Source organism: Manihot esculenta, chromosome 2, assembly GCF_001659605.2.
Source record: "Manihot esculenta cultivar AM560-2 chromosome 2, M.esculenta_v8, whole genome shotgun sequence".
NCBI lineage: Eukaryota > Viridiplantae > Streptophyta > Magnoliopsida > Malpighiales > Euphorbiaceae > Manihot > Manihot esculenta.
This window is the reverse complement of record NC_035162.2, coordinates 23,559,466-23,581,541: the sequence shown is the minus strand read 5'-3', so window position 1 is coordinate 23,581,541 and position 22,076 is coordinate 23,559,466. Positions and strand designations below refer to the sequence as shown.

General features: G+C 39.6%; 1 protein-coding gene across 1 annotated transcript; it reads right to left on the bottom strand.

The window, feature by feature from the left end:
• Window positions 1-628: 628 nt before the first annotated feature.
• Window positions 629-3,417, bottom strand: LOC110608163 (pentatricopeptide repeat-containing protein At1g71460, chloroplastic). Its single transcript, XM_021747369.2, has one exon. It carries the CDS (start codon window positions 3,391-3,393, stop codon window positions 1,321-1,323), a length of 2,073 nt encoding a protein of 690 aa, XP_021603061.1. The 5' UTR covers window positions 3,394-3,417; the 3' UTR covers window positions 629-1,320.
• Between the last annotated feature and the right edge of the window lie 18,659 nt (window positions 3,418-22,076).

Below are 22,076 nucleotides of genomic sequence, written 5' to 3'. Positions count from 1 at the left end.
TTTTATTAAATTCTAAGAGATATTTTAAAAAATTTATTAAAAATAAAATAAAATAAAATAGAATTATAATAATTAATTTATATATTATTATAATCTAAAAAAATGAATAATAATTTTAGGATAACAAAAAAAATAAATAAAAATTATTTTAACTTTGGTCAGAGCTACTAAATAGTATAAATATTTAAAATTATAATAATTAAGTAATATATATAATTTAAAATAACTAACCGTTTTTAATAAAATGACTAAAAATTAGATTTTATAAAATAAAATATGATTTTAAAATAGAGATAAATTAATTAATTTTATAAAAACACAGAACAATGATAATAATTTACCCTTCGTTTAAAACCCGTCTAGGTTTTTTTTTTTTCCCTGATCCTTGGGTTTTCTTTTGTTGTAAGGATTGTTGGACGCCAAATTTTGTATTGTTTATGTGTTATCAGTTTGGCCCTCTAGGCCCAAATTTTAACCACTTTAATCAAGTGATGAAACTTATCCTTTTTTTTATTTTTATCAAGAAGAAAATTGCATTGTAAGAGTGCTAAACACAGCGAAATTTACAACAAAAATTGAAGAAAACATAGACTACAAGATAACCAATTCAGTGATAAAAATCCATTTGGCCATAATATCAGCCAAAAAAGACAGATAATTCTATTATTACAAGTATATACAGCAGCAGTAATGTCTAAATAAAATAGCATTACAGCAGCAGATAAAACCCTATATCAAAAGAACTACCACCAAAAAAGTGAAATCAAGGGACAAAAATTATAAATTTAAGAAACATTTTGCATTTTCCTCTACTTTCTTGGCAATCAAATAATCAATTCCTAAGAAAAATAAATTTAAATTTTATGCAACAATTTAAAAAATAGAAAAAAGGAAGACAATTATTGCACGAATCTCAAGTATGCATTGCAGTTAGGGTTTGCCCTGCCAATATAATCAATCCATTGCACCACTTCTAATTTGCATGCCTCCTTGGCCTCTTCTTCTTTTCCTTCTTTTGTTTAATGGTTGAGCTATCCAATGAAACTATGAAATGGGACCTAAACCATCCAATCTACGAACTTTTCTGTATGCACAAAGGAAATTGCTGTCTTCCAGCATGTTAGTCATGATTGGGAAATGTACAACACTATGCTCATGACAAATGAAAGAAAATTTTCCCTCTTTTTTTTTCTTTTTTCTTTCTTTCTTAGTTTCATATGATATGCTAAGTTGCACAAATCTATACAATTTCCAAGTATTGAACAACCTCACGGAGGTTGCAGGAACTTAATTGGTACAAAAAATATCAATTTTTTCTTATTACGAGGAAGAACTCATCTGTATAAATCTTTCAGCCTCCTGAATGCGACCATCACGAGTAAGAAGTCCAATGATAATAGAGTAATATTCTTCAGATGCATTGATTTTATACCTTCGAGTCATTATATCAAAGATCCGACAAGCATCATCTGCAAATCCAGCTTGTTCACAAATCGATAGAACAACTTTGAAAGTGAAATGGGTGGGAGTGAAACCACCAGATATCATCTTGTGAAAGAGGTGGACAGCTTCCTGCCATAGATTATTACATCCATATGCCTTTATAATAGCAGTCCACGCCATTGAACCCTTGACTGGAATTGCATAGAAAGCTGATTTTGCTCCTTGAATCGCTCCACAGCTCCCATACATCTTCACAATTTCTGCTGAAACAAAAGGAATTGCCTCAAAATTTTTCTTCAAGACGTGCCCGTGAATCTCCTTCCCAAGCTTCAAAGCTTTAATTTCACTGCAAATGCTCAACATTCTTGCCATCACAACAGAGTCTGGCCTGTGCTTTGACAACTGCATTGACCTAAACACGGACAATGCTTCATTTATACACCAGTTTTCTACATAGGAATCAATCATAGCTGTCCAGGATATCACATTCCTATTCTCCATGGTATCAAATAATTTAACAGAGTAGTCCAAGACCCCACAACTTGAGTACATTTTTATCAGAGAAGTTATTACAGATACATTAGGCAAGAACAAACTCTTAACAGCATAAGCATGAATTTCCTTGCCATGCTTCAAAGCCTTCAACTCTGCACAAACTGGAATAGCAGTGGCAACTGTGACAACATCAGGCCTAAACCCTTCCTGCTGCATCCAAGCTACAGATCTCAAAGCCTGGTCATGCCTCCCATTTGATGCATAACCAGACATCAAAGCAGTCCAAGACACAGTATTCCTGTCCATTGAGCCATAAAACACCCGCCTGCCTGAACCCATGTCTCCACATTTGCAGTACATGTCAATTAGTCCAGACTGAATTGATAATTGCCTTGAACAATTCTTTCTTTTCAAAACATACCCATGAACCTCCTGGCCTAACTTCTTTGCCCACATTTCTCCTATCACAGGGAGGATTGTGGTTAGTATGACCGAGTTGGGGTATATTCTTTCACCTATCATCCATCTTAAATAGTCCAATGCTTCCATTTGACGCCTATTATGCGCAAAACCCGCAATCATTGCACCCCAGACAACAATATCTCTGTCAGGCATTTCTTCAAACAAGGTATGTGCAAGCTTAATCTTGCCACACTTGAAGTACATATCAATCAAACCGGTCCTGAGAATTGAACTGTCAAGCAATCCATTCTTTACCAAAAGGCCATGAGTCTTCAAACCTTGCCGGAGAGCTGATGCACCGGCAAAGCTCTTAATCACATTAGTGAAAGTATACACGTTCAATTCAACACCTAATTGTCGCATTTCTGCATAGGCAGAAAGCACATCAAGGTATCTTTTGCCACCCGATATCACAGTACCTCTAAGCAAGGCATTCCACGGGTACACACTACCACTACTAGTACATTCATCAAACACAAGTTTGGCATCATCAAGAGAACCGCAAGAAGTGTACATATGGACCAATTTAGTTCGCAAGAACTCGTTGTTTCCAAGGCCATTAATGCGGATATGGGTATGAATTTGTTTGGCTTCACGTAGAGATTTTGATCGAACGCAAGCGGCAATAAGTGTAGAGAAGGTAGTGACATTAACAGGAATACCTTGCTGGTCCAAGTAGTCCATGATGGTGAGAGCTTCCTTGAGCTTGTTTTGCCTGGCGAATCTTTGAATGTCTTTGTAAACAGCCGCTGGGTTTTTGGTCTGGAGTGGTAATGATTCTGGAAATGCATCTTTCTCTGTGAACGATGAATTGTGTTTCCTCTTGCGATACTTGGGAAATCCACGGTGTTTGATGGGGTTTTGGGAGGCTTTGATTTTGAAGAATTGGCTGGTAATATTGAAGGGATTTGGAGGAAAAGAATGTAGATGAAGAGAAAGGGGTCGCGATTGCGTGCTTTCCATTCCCGCTACGTGAAGCTTCTGATAGATCATAAATCCTTTATTAGAAAATTAAATATCTGGCCGTTATAAACTCATGGAATATAAGAAAGATGTCAAAAATAATAAGGCCAATATTTACGGTTTATTATTAAAAAGAATGTTTAAAAAAGGCATGAAATCTAAATTATTTACAAAAATGAATTATTTAATCTATAATTTTTAATAACCCATTTAAATTATTTATATATTTATAAAATTAAACTCTTTAATTTTTAAAGTATTAAATTATTTACTCTATCAGATAAACATTAATTAATTATTTAGTTCTTATTTTTCAGAATACAACTAAAATCAAATTATTTCATCATTCTTATAAATAGTTAAAATTACAATATCTTATTTTGAATGAGTAGATAATATGACTAATTAACGTTACTGGACTTAGTCAAAATTAATAAATAATACTCTTTCTACTTTTTCACTTAACCAAGATAACTTATTTTATTAATTTTTCAATTATGCTCTCTTAAAAATATTAAATTTTATTAAATATTAAAAAATATTTCAACAGAAATTGATTTGAAATAAATTAAAATTAAATAGAGTTATAATAATTAATTTATACGGTAATTATATATAAATAAAAAAAATACTCTAAATATTGATCAATATTGGTCACTATAGACTAATCAATTTTTCCTTTGTGGTCCCTCTGTAATTCGACACTCTCGTCTTTTCTTATTTTTTAAATCTAACTTCCTCTTTCCCTTTTCACATAAAAAACGATCTGCGTCAATTGACTATAGATGAAGAAGAAGATATTATTGTCCCTATTAAGAGTTTCATAGATATTTTGATCGTCACTTATGATTTTTGTATTGTGGGGATGTTTCTCACATACAATCCAATCAATTTTCAGAATATGCAGACCTCTTTAGCAGATTTATGGCATCTTTTAGAGGGATATCTATTATGGAATTAGAGACAAAAAGATATTTGTTTCGGTTTTTTAATAATGTTGATTTTGAAAATATAGGAAATGGAGGCTCTTGGTTGTACAATCGATTCCTCCTTATTTGGAAGGAGATACAGGGTAATGAAAATACTTTCCATATCCCTCTAACTCATTTTGATTTTTGGGTTCTGATTAAATATCTCCCTTCTGATTATTATAACGAGACGTTGGCCACATTGATCGTGGATTTTGTTAGCTATAAAGAGTATGATATGAAAAATGCTTCAGTCATGTCGCTGGGTCTTATGAGAGTTAAAGTTTGTTTGGACATTCAGCAATCTTTGAAACGGCGGAAGAAGTTTGTCAGAGATAATGGTATTGTGTTTACTGTAAAGTTTCAATATGAACAGTTGACTATTTTTTACTATGTGAGAAACTGGGTCATGTGGAGACTTTCTGTGACTTGCGACTGAGGTTGAGAAAAGAAGATATCAAGTTTGGTTCTCAGAGCACCTATTCGTCGGAACCAGAAACCGACAAGTCTGTGGCAAAAGTCAACCCATTGTAAATAAGGAGACTGAGGACCATATTATTAATATGGACAAGAATTCTGTGGGCCAAGACAATTCTAATAAACTTGATGAGGAGATTGCAGTCCGAATAAATGATGATGCTAAAAAAAGGCCAAAAAACACTAAACATAACGTTGTTATAGATTTTCTTTTCTCTCAACATGATGCCTCTAACAACAGCCCTGCGAATGTTAATTTGACAGGCAACAGTGAAGTGGCTCATCCCATTAAAGGTCGGGATAACCGAAAGCAATGATCGTCCTGTGTTGGAACTGCCGAGAACTCGGCAATCCTCGGACAGCATTGAAGGATTTGGTTACTAGTTACAAGTCGGACATTTTATTTTTTATGGAAACAAAAGCTATTAGTTCCCGTATGAAATTTTTTTATAATTTTTTACATTTTGATGGTTATTCTCAGTCAATAGACAAGAATTAGGATGAGGATTTCGTTAATGTGGAAGAGTCATGTGTCTGTTTCTGTGGTTAGCTTTTCTTCAAATTTTATTGATTCGGTTGTTTCGGAAGGTAATGTTTATTAGAGGCTTAATAGTTATTATGGATTTCCGGAATCGCAACGACAACGTGAGTCTTGGAACCTTATTCGAGTTTTATCTCGTAGAATCTCTCTTCCATGGTTTTGTTCGTAAGACTTTAATGATTTATACTCGAGATATTAGAGAGAATGAGGAATATTTTTGCCAAATTATCTTATGCAGGAGTTTAGACAAGCACTTAAAGAACATATTTGCCAAATTATCTTATGCAGGGGTTTGATTTTAAATAATTATAAATTTTTGTTAGACCCTAGAACTGATATGTATATTAGATGGATTTATAGTAATGTTACTCTATCTATTCATACTTTGGCTAGAGAATCTATTAGGCATAATCGTCTCTCTATTTAAAATGATATTTCTTTTTATTTGATGAAATTTTATTAACACAATCACTAATAAATAATAATTTTAAAATAATAAAAAAATATAAATAATTAATTACATAAACTAACTAAAATAAAATCTATTAACTTTTATAAAATAATTAAACAGTTTGATTTAATTTTTTTTTTTAAAAATTAGTTATTTCATGTTAGGATTCGCAACCGTTCAGATATTGTTTCATATTCAACCCCACCAAATCCTAATAAAATAGGTTTAAGTAGTATATAATGATCAATATTAATTTGAAAATTAATACTGGTAACATGTTTGAGTTTCACATATGGGGAATCCATTTCTGTTTATAAATGTAATTTAATACAAAATATATTTTTTATAGAAATATTTATTACTTTTATATATTTTCAATTCAAATTAGAATTTTTAAATATTTTTCAGAAATATTAATTTTAAAATGAAAATTATTAATAAAATATATTTTTATAAATTATAAATTAAAATATATTAAATAAAACAAATTTAAATATTAATCAAATAATAATAACTTTTAGGATAGTTTCAGATAAAAATTTAAAATAAATTTTAATTTTTTTTTGAAACGAATTCGAGTGTTAATCAAATTTGAGATGAGTTTAGATATTTTACTTATTTATACAATTTATTAATTTTGATGATTAATTAGACATATTTTTCATTCTAAGTAAAGCATTGTAATTTTAAGAATTTATACTATTTGAAAAAATGACAAAATAAATAAAAATTCTAATTGTATTTTAAAAATTAAGGAACTAATAGTTAATTAATATTTACCTGATAGATTAAACAAATTAACTCTTTAAAAAATTAAAGAGTTTGATATTATAAAATATATAAATAGTTTAATTGGATGATTAAAAATTATAAACTAAATAATTAATTTTAATAAAATATAGGGTCTTGATCATAATTCGTCCTTTTATAATTCGTCAGGGAATTCTCAAATAAGAAAACGTCAATGACATTGGCGTTTTCTTGTTCCGTTCACAAATTTTAGAAACGCCAATTACATTACTGTTTTCTTTCACTAAAACAGGTGTCACTCCGAACATGATTTGTTGTGAAAATGCCAATTAAATTGGTAGTTTTTAACCTATCACGTTATTTTGGTAAATAGTTTAGATTTCACATTAGTTGTTTAAATTGTTTTCTTAACATTTTTTTTAATAATAAGCCCCAATATTTACATAATATATCTAATTAAAATAGCGGTATATATAAAATAATTAAAAATAATATATCTATTATAAAATTTTTATAATTATTGATATAAAATAAAATTTATTTACTATCGAAATTGTCTAATTGTTGTTGTCTTTAGAATTAAATATATTATTTAATTATAATAAAATATAAATTAATATTATTTTTATATATGAAATTAATTTATATTTAAAATTAATAAAATATTACATTTGTTATGCCATCTGAATGGTTACATTTTGATTTTTAAAAATTCACTAAAATTATCATTAAATATAAATATTAGGGATCTAAAATTTAAATGATTTAGATTAAAATACAAAATAATATAAATGCCGGATCTTTTTCAGTCATTTGATCATTAGCTTATATAAAAAAATATTAATAATATATATAGTCATGCATTATCAAATTGGTACGGAAGACTATTAAATTTAAAAATTTATAGATGGACTAAAATTGTATCAAAATATAAAAGTCAGATCAATTTAAATAAAATATTTGAATTAAAATATAAATATGTGCAAGAATAGTGTCTTTTTGAATAAATAGCTTTTTATTAACGAAGGGATTGTGAATGAGATGGAAAATTGAGTATATTTGAAACATAGAGTAAGAGAGTGTAGCTAGATGTAGACAGAAGAAGAAAAGAAGAAATAGAATTGAGTTATTTTTATAACTTTTTTAATAAATATTCAATGAGATGATTATACAATATATATTCTAATAATATATTAAATAATTTAAATTAAATAATATATCATTCTAAAAAATATGTTGAGGAATATGATACGAACCAGCAAACCCAATCACATGAGTGAAACGATCTGAAAATCGGACCGCTACCGGTGCTAGGATCCAGATCGATTTAAGGTCGCCGGGACCCGTAGCAAGCATGACATATAACCTGTGAACCTTTCAAATCCCATACATGATCATACACACTCAAAAACCTGTAAATTTTTCCTTTCCATAAACCAAACTCAACCTGTGCATACTCGTAACATAACATAAACCACACATGTAACGACCCGAAAATCGGACCGCTACCGGCGCTAGGATCCAGATCGGCGTAAGGCCGCCGGGACCCGTAGCAAGCCTGACATGCAACCTGTAAACCTGTTTAATCTCATACATGATCAACAATCATACATAAAAATTAAAACTTTTCTTTCATACATTCTAACATACACCAAACTTAACCTGTGCATGCACTGAACATAATCATAAACTTGACCCCTCTGTGGAATCTCATCAATACCCCCAATGGGTGGCATAACAAGTGTTGAGTTGGCTAAACATGGACATCAATAACATTAAGATCATGTTTCAAAAAGGGATTACATCATACTATGGTCAAGCACACTTCTAACCTTAATATCCTTACATTACATATCTATACATCATTATACAATCTGTCATGTCCACATTCTAACTATTACATACATATGACTTCATTACTCTTCTTGACTTCTCTGTCTAACCCGTACCTGCAAACCTAGGGAAATTGGGAGAGGGGTGAGCTACTAGAGCCCAGTGAGCAGAATAGTAAAGCATTTAAAACATATGATAACATGAAATGCATCACATCACAACTAATCATATCAAGGATGAACTTGTCACCATTTAGCCCTCTACATATTCCAATCATGCCAGGGGCGTAGTGCAGGCCACACCTGGTCTTTCTCTTATACATAACATAACATAACATACATATTCCATGGTGCCGGGGGCGTAGTGCAGGCCACGTCCGGTCTTTCTCTTACATAGTGCCAGGGGCGTAGTGCAGGCCACACCTGGACTTCCATATCATATCATCATGTCATAACATATGAGGGCTAACGGATCATTCAACATTCATCCCCATCCACAACATATTATGCAATGCAACATATTCGTGATTTCTAATGCAAAAAACCTAAAATATCACATGGCATCCGTGATGCATGAACATGCCCAAAACTGATTTATTTATTTAAGAAAAAACATAAGAGTCATTCCACTCACCTCTGGCTAGCTCTGACACTGACTGAAGCAGCTGACTCACTGCTGAGGTCCTCAGTTCCTCGGGTCCGAACCTACACAGGTGGACTCAAATGAGGGACCAACATCTAGAACATAACTCTAAAAACATCTCCCAAAAACCCCCTAAAACATCTCAAAACATCCATAGAAGAACATGCAAAGGAGGCCTAGACAGGGCACTTTTGGCGGCAGGTTCGGCGGCCGAAAGTCCCTCCACAGCCGAAAGTCAGGCAGGTTCGGCGGCACCTTCGGCGGCCGAAACTCCCAGACAGAGACGAAACTCATGCATGTTCGGCGGCACTTTCGGCGGCCGAAACTCCCAGACAGAGGCGAAAGTCCTCTTTCGGGGGCAAGCTTCGGCAGCCGAATGCTGCCTCCACAAGAGGGTTCGGCGGCCGAAAGTCCCTTCTGCTGCCGAACCTGGTTTCTCCCAAAGGGCAGAAACTTGGTTCAAACATGCATAACCGCCTCAAATTCATACCATCATGCATTCAGCTCAACCAAAACATGCACACAAGCTCCTAGGGGTCTCAAACTAACTTAAACCCCAACTACAACACACATACACAAGCATTTGCAAGCCACATTGTTCATGAACATACATTTATACCCATAAACATAACTATAACCTAAACATGCATTCTACCCCCATGAACTTCATAAAACTTACTTAAAACATAATATAAGCTAGAGATCGACTCTTACCTCTTGAAGATCGAGAGTAGAGGCGACCAAACTTGGAGTTGGGAGAGATTCGAGTTCTTGAACCTCAAAGCTCCAAAACTTTGCTCAAAAGCTCAAATCTTCAAAACAAAGTTAAAACAAGTGAAAAACTTGAAAGATTTAGAGGAAAAACATCAAAAATCGGTGAGGGACGGCGGAGGGCTCACCTTGGCCGAAAATGGGGAAAAGCTCGCCCGTTTTCGGCTAAGGGACCCTTTTATAGTGGCTGGCCAGGCCACGTTCGGGGGCCGAATGTGCCTCCGCATGCATGCCATGTTCGGCGGCCAAACTTGAGGTTCGGTGGCCGAACCTGGACTTCCCTCACTTATGCTTTCGGGGGCCTAAAGCACACCCGCAACGCATGCATGTTCGGCGGCCGAACTTGAGGTTCGGCGGCCGAACCTGAGCTTTCCTCCAATATTGTTTTTATTCAAAAACTCATTTTCTTTTCATTCAAAATCGTCAAAAACATTAAAACATTTCATGAAAACATGGTTTTACCCTTCTAGAGGTTTTCGACATCCGAGATTCCACCAGACGGTAGGAATTCCGATACCGGAGTCTAGCCGGGTATTACATTCTCCCCCCCTTAAGAACATTCGTCCCCGAATGTTCCTCAACTAACACATAGCATGGCATATACACATCATACACATAAAACACATAAAACTCACAGGGAAACAACCTCAGAAAAGATAAGGGTATTACTGGAGCATGGACTCCCGTGTCTCCCAGGTGCACTCTTCCATATTGTGGTGGTTCCATAGGACTTTCACCATCGGTATTTCCTTGTTTCTCAGCTTTCTGATCTGGGTGTCTATGATCCGCACTGGCTGCTCAACATAGGTGAGATCCTCTTGGATCTCCACATCAGGCTCACTAAGAACCTTGCCCGGATCTGACACAAATTTCCTCAACATTGAAACATGGAAAACCGGATGGATCCTTGCCATTGAAGCAGGCAAATCTAGCTTGTACGACACATTCCCAATCTTCTGCAAGATTTCAAAGGGTCCGATGTATCGTGGAGCTAGTTTACCTTTCTTCCCAAAACGAACCACTCCTTTCATTGGAGACACCTTGAGCAATACCAGATCCCCCTCCTGAAACTCTACCTGTCTTCTGCGGATGTCTGCATAACTCTTCTGTCTGCTTGCAGCAGTCTTGATTCTCTCTCTGATTAGGGGTACCACCCTGCTGGTGATCTCTACTAGCTCAGGCCCTGCCAAGGCCTTTTCTCCAACTTCTTCCCAGCAAACAGGTGACCTGCACTTCCTCCCATATAAAGCTTCATATGGAGCCATCCCGATGCTAGCATGATGGCTGTTATTGTAGGCAAACTCCACCAAAGGTAGATGCTGCCTCCAAGAACAGCCAAAGTCCAGCACACACATTCTAAGCATATCCTCGATAGTCTGGATGGTCCTTTCGGACTGTCCGTCCGTCTGGGGGTGGAAGGCAGTACTGAAATCCAGTCTAGTACCCATGGCATTCTGCAGACTCCGCCAAAACCTGGAGGTGAACTGGGGCCCTCTATCCGACACTATCGAAATCGGAACCCCATGCAGCCTGACGATCTCATCCACATATACCTGTGCCAACTTGTCCACAGAGTAGCCACTCCTGACAGGGATGAAGTGAGCAGATTTGGTGAGTCTGTCCACAATCACCCATATGGAGTCCAATCTGTTGGACGCTGCTGGTAACCCCACTACGAAGTCCATAGCTATATTCTCCCATTTCCACTCTGGAATAGGTAGCGGGTTAAGCATTCCAGCCGGCTTCTGATGTTCCAGCTTCACCCTCTGACACACTTCGCAGGCTGACACAAACTGTGCCACTTCTTTCTTCATCGCTGGCCACCAATAAACTTTCTTCAAATCTTGATACATCTTGGTGGCTCCCGGGTGAACGCTGTATCTTGCATTATGAGCCTCCCTCATAATGTCTCCTTTTAGCCCTATGTCATCTGGTACACACAAACGACTCCCATAGCGGAGGATCCCCTTACTGTCAAATCTGAACTCTCTGTCTTTGCCTGACTGAACAGTCCTGGCAATCTTCACTAACTCTGGATCCTCATGCTGTTTCTGAGCCACTTGCTCCTGAAACACAGGTGTCACTCTCATCTGGGCCACTAAAGCACCGGTACCAGACAACTCCAACTGTAGACCTTCATCAATGAGCTTGTAAAACTCCTTCACCACTGGTCTCCTCCCTGCCGTGATGTGGGATAGACTGCCTAGTGACTTCCGGCTTAGGGCGTCTGCCACGACATTTGCCTTACCCGGATGATACTGAATCTTGCAATCATAGTCACTCAGCAACTCCACCCATCTCCTCTGTCTCAAGTTCAAATCTCTTTGACTCAGGATGTACTGCAGGCTTTTATGATCTGTGAAGATCTCACATTTTACCCCATAGAGGTAGTGCCTCCACATCTTGAGTGCAAAGATTACCGCTGCCATCTCAAGGTCATGTGTGGGGTAATTCAACTCATGCTTCTTTAGCTGCCTAGAAGCATAAGCAATCACCCTCTCATTCTGCATCAGTACACAACCCAGTCCCACACGGGACGCATCACAAAAGACTGTAAAGTCCTCATCACTAGATGGCAGAGCTAAAACTAGTGCTGAAGTCAACCTCTTCTTAAGCTCTTCAAAACTCTCTTCGCACTGGTCGGTCCACAGAAACTTCTGATTCTTCCTGGTTAGTCTGGTCAGAGGAGCTGCTATTTTCGAGAAGTCCTTAACGAACCTCCTGTAGTAACCTGCCAAACCCAAGAAACTCCTGATCTCCGTCACTGAAGTGGGTCTAGGCCAGTTAGCCACAGTTTTTGTCTTCTTGGGGTCCACCTCTATCCCATTCTCTGACACTACATGCCCCAAGAACGAAATGCTCCTCAGCCAGAACTCACACTTAGAGAACTTGGCATACAAGCCATGTTCCCTCAAGGTCTGCAAAACCAACCGTAGATGATGGGCATGCTCCTCTGCATTCCTGGAATACACTAAGATATCATCTATGAAGACAATAACAAAGTGATCCAGGTACTGGCTAAACACTCTGTTCATGAGGTCCATGAATGCTACAGGGGCGTTGGTTAACCCGAACGGCATTACAAGGAACTCAAAATGCCCATATCTGGTCCTGAAAGCCGTCTTTGGCACGTCCTCATCTCTGATCCTCAGCTGATGGTACCCCGATCTTAGATCTATTTTGGAGAAACAACCCGCTCCTGCTAGCTGGTCGAATAGATCGTCGATCCTAGGCAAAGGGTACTTGTTCTTGGTAGTGACTTTGTTCAACTGTCTATAGTCGATACAAAGTCTAAGGGATCCATCCTTCTTTCTGACAAACAAGACTGGAGCACCCCAAGGTGAGGTACTCGGTCGGATGAAGCCCTTGTCTACTAGCTCTTGCAACTGTTCTTTCAATTCTTTCAACTCGGCTGGAGCCATCCTGTAGGGAGGGATAGAGATCGGTCGGGTTCCAGGCATCAATTCTATCTCGAACTCTATCTCCCTAGCAGGTGGTAAACCTGGCAGCTCGTCTGGGAAGACGTCTAGAAACTCTCTAACCACTGGCACCGAGGCGGGCTCTCTAACCTGACTGCTAAGCTCTCTCACATGAGCCAAATACCCCTGACATCCCCTCCTAAGCAACCTACGAGCCTGAAGAGCTGATATCAGACCTCTAGGTGTACCCCTCCTGTCTCCTCTGAAGACGACCTCTGACCCATCCTGACCTCTGAACCTGACTACCTTGTCCCTGCAGTCCAAGGTAGCACCATGGGTAGATAACCAGTCCATCCCTAGAATGACGTCAAAATCTGTCAAATCTAGAACCACAAGGTCGGCGGACAAGCATCTTCTCTCAACAAACACAGGACTACACTGGTAGACTGACTCTGCCACTGATGGATCACACTTGGATCCACTGACCCAGAGAGGACACTCTAACTCAGAGATCATCAACCCTAACCTCTGGACGGCTCTCGGTGCAATAAAAGAATGAGATGCGCCAGGGTCCATCAAGGCATACACATCTGAACAACCAATGACTAAATTACCTGCCACCACGGTGTTAGATGCATCTGCCTCCTGCTGAGTCATCGTGAAGATCCGTGCTGGAGCTGATGGACCTTCACCTCTGAAACCCGCTGAAGAAGAGGCTGCCCCTCTCCCTCTGCCTCTGCCACTGGCCTGAGTCATGGCTGGAGCTGCTGGCTGCGCTACACTACCTGAAGCTGTCTGCTGGGACTGAGCCATCGGGGCCGCTCTTGGACAGTCTCGAGACATATGCCCCTCCTGACCACATCTGTAACAGGCAGTCGTCCCAAACCGACATACTCCTCTGTGTGGCTTACCACACCTTGCACAAACTGCATTATCCGCACCAGAGCTTGAGCCACTCCCTAGTCCCAGACTGGACTTAACCTTGTTCCAGAACTTGTTCTTCTTAGACTTCCTGGGACCTCTGTCCCACTTCTTGCTACCTGAAGTTGCTGCACTCATTGAAGAAGAGCCTGGGGTCTTAGAACCAGAAGGCTGTGCCACTGACTATTTAACTGACCCCTGAACGATGGCACTGGCCTCCATTTTCCGGGCCATATCCACTATGGCATGGAAGCTCTCCCTATCTGCTGACTGGATCAAGGAGGAATATCTGGAGTGGAGTTTCATGATATACCTCCTTGACCTTTTCTGATCTGAATCAAGGTTTTGCCCTGCAAACGGCAATAACTCCAAGAACCTGTCTGTGAACTCCTCTACACCCATCTCATCCGTCTGCCTCAACTGCTCGAACTCAATCATTTTCAGCTCCCTTGAACTATCTGGAAAAGCCCATCCTGCAAACTCGTTTGCAAACTCCTCCCAAGACATGCTATCCACTTTCGGGTTCACATAATTCTTGAACCACTCTCGTGCCTTTTTGCACTTAAGTGTGAACACAACCATCTGAATGGCTCTACTATCATCAGCCCCAATCTCATCTGTGATCACCTTGACCCTCTCCAGATACACAAACGGGTCATCCCCTTTTTCATACTGGGGAGCACCCAACTTCATGTAGTCAGTCATCTTGGCCTTGCTCCCACTGGCTGAGCTAGGTCTAGGAGGTTGGGTAACTGGGGCTGCTGGTTCTGCTGGAGGAGGTGGTGCAGCATCCCCTGGGGTAGGGTTTGCTGGATTTGGATAGTAAGGTGGAGGTGGATACATTGGGTACTGAGGGTATGGTGGATAATAAGGTGGGTATGGCATCTGTGTGGGATAAGGGCTAAAGCTATGGTAATCCGATGTGCCTCCCATCGAATACCCAGGGTTTTGTGAGAAGGGTGGGTAGTAAGGTGGCTGAACGAATCCCGAGGCCTGAGTGCCTCCTTGGGATTCTCCCATTCCTTCTTCTGACATGCTAACTCCCAAACTGCCATCCCTTCTCTGCTCTACGTCCATATCATCCCCCATGTCCTCTGATGCTCCTCCTTGAACTGTTCCTCTGACTGATCTGCTTCTACCCAGATCCAAAGACCTTCTAGGGTCTCTTACTGCTCTTTCTCTGCTAGACCCACTAGACATTGCCCTAGGCAATGCTGGAGGACGGGCGCTCATGCCCTCATCCTCGGGTGGTACTCCAGTCAATCTTGCTGATCGACGAGTTCCTCTCATCCTGTTTTCTGAAAAACAGTACACATCACATAAACATTAGCATCATATGGTTCATGTGGGCACACATGAACCCGCATCACACATCATAGCATATCCTTCATATCATAGCATTTCACATCATCATGAAAGACAGGACTCCACATCCTATCCTAGTGGACATGACCTTTCCTATTGTGATTGACCTTCTATAACATCTATGAGCCCGACACTCTAGGTCCGACCATATGAACCTAGGGCTCTGATACCATTCTGTAACGACCCGAAAATCGGACCGCTACCGGCGCTAGGATCCAGATCGGCTTAAGGCCGCCGGGACCCGTAGCAAGCCTGACATGCAACCTGTAAACCTGTTTAATCCCATACATGATCAACAATCATACATAAAAATTAAAACTTTTCTTTCATACATTCTAACATACACCAAACTCAACCTGTGCATGCACTGAACATAATCATAAACTTGACCCCTCTGTGGGATCTCATCAATGCCCCCAATGGGTGGCATAACAAGTGTTGAGTTGGCTAAACATGGACATTAATAACATTAAGATCATGTTTCAAAAAGGGATTACATCATACTATGGTCAAGCACACTTCTAACCTTAATATCCTTACATTACATATCTATACATCATTATACAATCTGTCATGTCCACATTCTAACTATTACATACATATGACTTCATTACTCTTCTTGACTTCTCTGTCTAACCCGTACCTGCAAACCTAGGGAAATTGGGAGAGGGGTGAGCTACTAGAGCCCAGTGAGCAGAATAGTAAAGCATTTAAAACATATGATAACATGAAATGCATCACATCACAACTAATCATATCAAGGATGAACTTGTCACCATTTAGCCCTCTACATATTCCAATCATGCCAGGGGCGTAGTGCAGGCCACACCTGGTCTTTCTCTTATACATAACATAACATAACATACATATTCCATGGTGCCGGGGGCGTAGTGCAGGCCACGTCCGGTCTTTCTCTTACATAGTGCCAGGGGCGTAGTGCAGGCCACACCTGGACTTCCATATCATATCATCATGTCATAACATATGAGGGCTAACGGATCATTCAACATTCATCCCCATCCACAACATATTATGCAATGCAACATATTCGTGATTTCTAATGCAAACAACCTAAGATATCACATGGCATCCGTGATGCATGAACATGCCCAAAACTGATTTCTTTATTTAAGAAAAAACATAAGAGTCATTCCACTCACCTCTGGCTAGCTCTGACACTGACTGAAGCAGCTGACTCACTGCTGAGGTCCTCAGTTCCTCGGGTTCGAACCTACACAGGTGGACTCAAATGAGGGACCAACATCTAGAACATAACTCTAAAAACATCTCCCAAAAACCCCCTAAAACATCTCAAAACATCCATAGAAAAACATGCAAAGGAGGCCTAGACAGGGCACTTTCGGCGGCAGGTTCGGCGGCCGAAAGTCCCTCCAGAGCAGAAAGTCAGGCAGGTTCGGCGGCACCTTCGGCGGCCGAAACTCCCAGACAGAGACGAAACTCATGCATGTTCGGCGGCACTTTCGGCGGCCGAAACTCCCAGACAGAGGCGAAAGTCCTCTTTCGAGGGCAAGTTTCGGCAGCCGAATGCTGCCTCCACAAGAGGGTTCGGCGGCCGAAAGTCCCTTCGGCTGCCGAACCTGGTTTCTCCCAAAGGGCAGAAACTTGGTTCAAACATGCATAACCGCCTCAAATTCATACCATCATGCATTTAGCTCAACCAAAACATGTACACAAGCTCCTAGGGGTCTCAAACTAACTTAAACCCCAACTACAACACACATACACAAGCATTTGCAAGCCACATTGTTCATGAACATACATTTATACCCATAAACATAACTATAACCTAAACATGCATTCTACCCCCATGAACTTCATAAAACTTACTTAAAACATAATATAAGCTAGAGATCGACTCTTACCTCTTGAAGATCGAGAGTAGAGGCGACCAAACTTGGAGTTGGGAGAGATTCGAGTTCTTGAACCTCAAAGCTCCAAAACTTTGCTCAAAAGCTCAAATCTTCAAAACAAAGTTAAAACAAGTGAAAAACTTGAAAGATCTAGAGGAAAAACATCAAAAATCGGTGAGGGACGGCAGAGGGCTCACCTTGGCCGAAAATGGGGAAAAGCTCGCCCGTTTTCAGCTAAGGGACCCTTTTATAGTGGCTGGCCAGGCCACGTTCGGGGGCCGAATGTGCCTCCGCATGCATGCCATGTTCGGCGGCCGAACTTGAGGTTCGGCGGCCGAACCTGAGCTTTCCTCCAAGATTGTTTTTTATTCAAAAACTCATTTTCTTTTCATTCAAAATCGTCAAAAACATTAAAACATTTCATGAAAACATGGTTTTACCCTTCTAGAGGTTTCCGACATCCGAGATTCCACCGGACGGTAGGAATTCCGATACCGGAGTCTAGCCGGGTATTACAACACACTGAAGCCCTCGTCAAATGCTCCAATGGGGTATCATAACATACATGAATTAAGCTTGGTTGAACATAAACATCATAAAACATTCTATAGATCATGTATCAAAAGGGGTTACTATACAAACTCGGTCAAGCACAATTTCTAAACCTCAATACATCACCATTACATATCATAACTGTATAAGACATTATATTACAATTTAATCATGTCCACTGCTAGCTATTACATAACCATGACTTTACTCTATCCGACCTCCTGCTCTATCCTGTACCTGCAAGCCTGGGGGTTAAAGGGAGAGGGGTGAGCTAAAAAAGCCCAGTGAGTAGAACCATAAAAACATATTAACAAACATGCTCCAATGAAATGCACCATAACACAGACAATTCACATAAGGGTTGGGTGAACTTGTCACCAAATAGTCCCAGCATCATTTGTGCCAGGCCGTAGCATGGGGTCCTGGTCTTCCTGTCATATCATACATTTCTTACCATTACCCCAGGGCCTCCTCTGGGCTCCTGGTCTTCGAGTCCCATATCCGTGCCAGGCCGTAGAATGGGGTCTTGGTCTTTCATTCCCGTGCCAGGCCGTAGAATGGGGTCCTGGTCTTCCCTCAGGGACTAATTGGGTCATCCAACATTCACCCACATCAACAATAAAGAATGCAATGCAACATATTCGTGAAATCTAATGCAATCATCCTATTGCATACTCATGATGCATGAAACATGATAAACATTTAATTTCTCAATTTAAAAGATTAAGTTTAGTTCCACTCACCTCTGGCTGACTCTGACAACACCGAAGCAGCTGAACTCACTGCTGGGGTCCTCGGTTCCTCGGGTCCGAACCTACACAGGTGGACTCAAATGAGGGACCAAACATACTAGAACATGACTCTAAAATACTCCCCAAAAATCCCCTTAAAACACCTCAAAACATCATGGAAAAACATGCAAAGGAGGGCTGCACAGGGCACTTTCGGCGGCACCTTCGGCGGCCGAAAGTCCCTCCAGAGCCGAAAGTCAGGCAGGTTCGGCGGCACCTTCGGCGGCCAAAAGTGCCCTCCAGAGACGAAAGTCTCTTTTTGGGGGCAGGCTTCGGCAGCCGAAAGGCTTGCCTCCCAGCCATGTTTGGCTGCCGAAAGTCCTTCGGCTGCCGAACCTGGTTTCTGCCAAAGGGCAAAAACTTCAGCTCCTCATGCACAAATGCCTCCCAAACCTTCCAAACATGCATTTTTTCCTATTCTACAACATGCATACTCAAGCATACAAGCTCCTAGGGGCTTCAACTAACTTAAACCCCATCTACAATACATCAAACATCCACATTGTTCATAAACACAACATATACCCATAAACATAACAATAACCTAACATGCATTTCTACCCCATAGATCTACTTAAAACTTACTTAAAACATGCAATGAGCTTAAGATCGGCTCTTACCTCTTGAAGATAGAGAGAGAGACGACCTAAACTCGGAGATGGGAGGGGTTGAGTTTCTTTGAACCTCAAAGCTCCAAAACTTGCTCAAATGCTCAAAATCTTCAAAACAAGGTGGAAACTCATGAAAATCTTGAAAGATCTGAAGGAAAAAACTCGAGATTGGTGAGGGACGGCGGAGAGCTCACCTTGGCCGAAAATGGGGAGAAAAGCTCACCCGTTTCGGCTAAGGGACCCTTTTATAGGTGGCTGACCAGGTCACATTCGGGGGCCGAACGTGCCTCCGCATGCATGCTATGTTCGGCGGCCGAACATGAGGTTTGGGGCCGAACCTGGACTTCCCTCACTTATGCTTTCGGGGGCCTAAAGCACTCCCGAAGCGCATACATGTTCGGCGGCCGAACTTGGGGTTCGGCGGCCGAACCTGAGTTTTCCTCCAAGGCTATTTTCATGCAACAACTCATTTTCTTTCATGCTTAAAACATAAAACACATTAAAACATTTCATGAAAACATGGTTTTACCCTTCTAGAGGTTTTCGACACCGAGATTCCACCGGACGGTAGGAATTCCGATACCGGAGTCTAGCCGGGTATTACAATGAGAATCAAGGAAGCAAGGATCCATTGGTGCTCCCTAGTGGACCAGTGACAAGGAGCAAAGCTAAGAAGCTTGAAGCAGCTATTAACTTACACATTCAAGAACAAGTAACACAAGAATTGACTGAGCTTGCCTTTGGCAAATGTCTCGTGAAGCTTGAAGACACACCTAAGCTACTCACCTTGCTTAAGGTGTGTAATGGAGATAGTGCTGTCTAATTTATTCAGCATTGATATGATGGGCTTGTTATATTTTTATGATTTAACACTTGTTTTATTTTAGCTTTGTTTGGACTTGTATTCTGGCCATATTTTATCTTTTAAGTTTTAGAGTGTTGGGCCATGTTTTGGGCTTATGTTTTAATACTTATGCGTTATTTTAGTGTGTGATTGGGCTTGGGCCTTAGGTGTTTAAGTCAGACCCAAGAAGAGTGTCTTAGGGTTTTATTTGTTTTTCTCCTTACTATATAAGGATAAGAAACAATTGTAAGAGGCAGCTTTTAATCAAACTTTTCAGAATTTCTTTCATGCCTTTGGCGTGTATTGCTTTGAGTGAGAGTGAGGATTTGCTTTCATCAATTGCATCAGGAATCTTGGCTTACTTATCAACTATTCGTTGTGGCGTTTGTCAAATTCTCATCTAAATCCTTCGATTATTGGTGTTTCAGCTTCTCTAAGTGTGGGGTGCCATAGGAGGTGGGTTTATCAAATCTTTGGATTCCATATCTACTTGTGCGTATGGGTTTGAGGCTTGTGCCATAGGGTTCCGCATCAGTTGGTATCAGAGCCAAAGTGAGGTAAATTCTTATTTATCTCAGGATCTAGAGTTTTTTTTTTCTGAGTTTTCCTTTTTTTCGTTATTGATTTCTGTGAGTTTTCCTTTTCTTCGTTATTAAGTTTTCCTTTTTTTCTGAGTTTTTTTTCTGAGTTTTCCTTTTCTTCGTTATTGATGTCCATGGCTGCACCTTCTTGATCATTAATCATCAAAAAAAAAAAAGAGAAATTTGAAATCCAAAAAAAAAAATGAAGAAAAAAAAAATCGCCTTTGCCATATTTATCTTGATCTGGTCGAAATTGTGATATGCTTCCTTTTTCATCCATATTTCCTTACCTATCTCAATTGATTGCTGTAGTTTATGGAAATCATTTTTGAATTTTGAATTGGGTTGAATCCAGATTAGGAGACAAAAGAAATCTACCTATTTCTTAAGGTGCACATTTAAGGCAACTGCATCTAAATTGATTTGGTGTCAACTCCATCTTTTAATGCCCATTTTCCTCCATGATGCTGCACTGAGTGAGATTTTTTTTTTTTTTAGTCTATTTGTGGGGTTTTGATACTTGCCTTTTTGGGTAGATTTAAATAGATCCGTATTTAATTTGCGTTGAAGCGAATTAAATTCAAACTTTTGTCCAGATTCATTTTTATTTGAATTCAAAGTTTCGTTTTTGGTTTAAGCTTGCTTTATTTCCTTGACATTGCTGGAGTATTGTTTGCTTGTGTCTATACTCTAGGTGATATTTTTCAAGTAGCACAAAATCTACTTTGTGTGTTACTTTCGAAATTGTCAGTGTCTTCTTTCTAGTTTTTGCGCGCTTCCTTCTTTCTTTAGGTTTTCTTCTTTGTTTCATTAAACGCACCTTGTGGTTGGTTGGTTGACCTTAGTTTCTGAAGTGCAATTGAAGAATCAGCAAAAGAGTGGTAAGTGTGCAGACACTTGAGTGCTTTCCTTTCTAACACAATATTTGCTAGTTCTCTTTGTTCTTTGTTGATTTAAGGTAGGATGAGTAAAGACAAGAATGTGGTGGATAGTACTGCTGAAAGTGAATCGGACATGGGTAACGATTATGAGATCTTTAAGAAATCAGTCAGTGGTGAGTTACAAAGGCTCAGTAGGGCTCTTGAGAGGATGACCGTAAGTATGGAGAGTTTGAAAGTCTCACAGGCTTCCACTTCTACAAGAATGGCCCATCAAATTCTTAACCCCGATAGACCACAAGTCCGAGAACCTCAAGTTCGAGGTGAAGTTGATGATACAAAAGATATTGTCGGACAAGGAAGGGGGAGAAGAGAAGTTCATGGAGGTAATAGAACTGGCATAGGGTGGAATAGAGGTGGAGATGCTAGACTTGGCAGAAATGATGA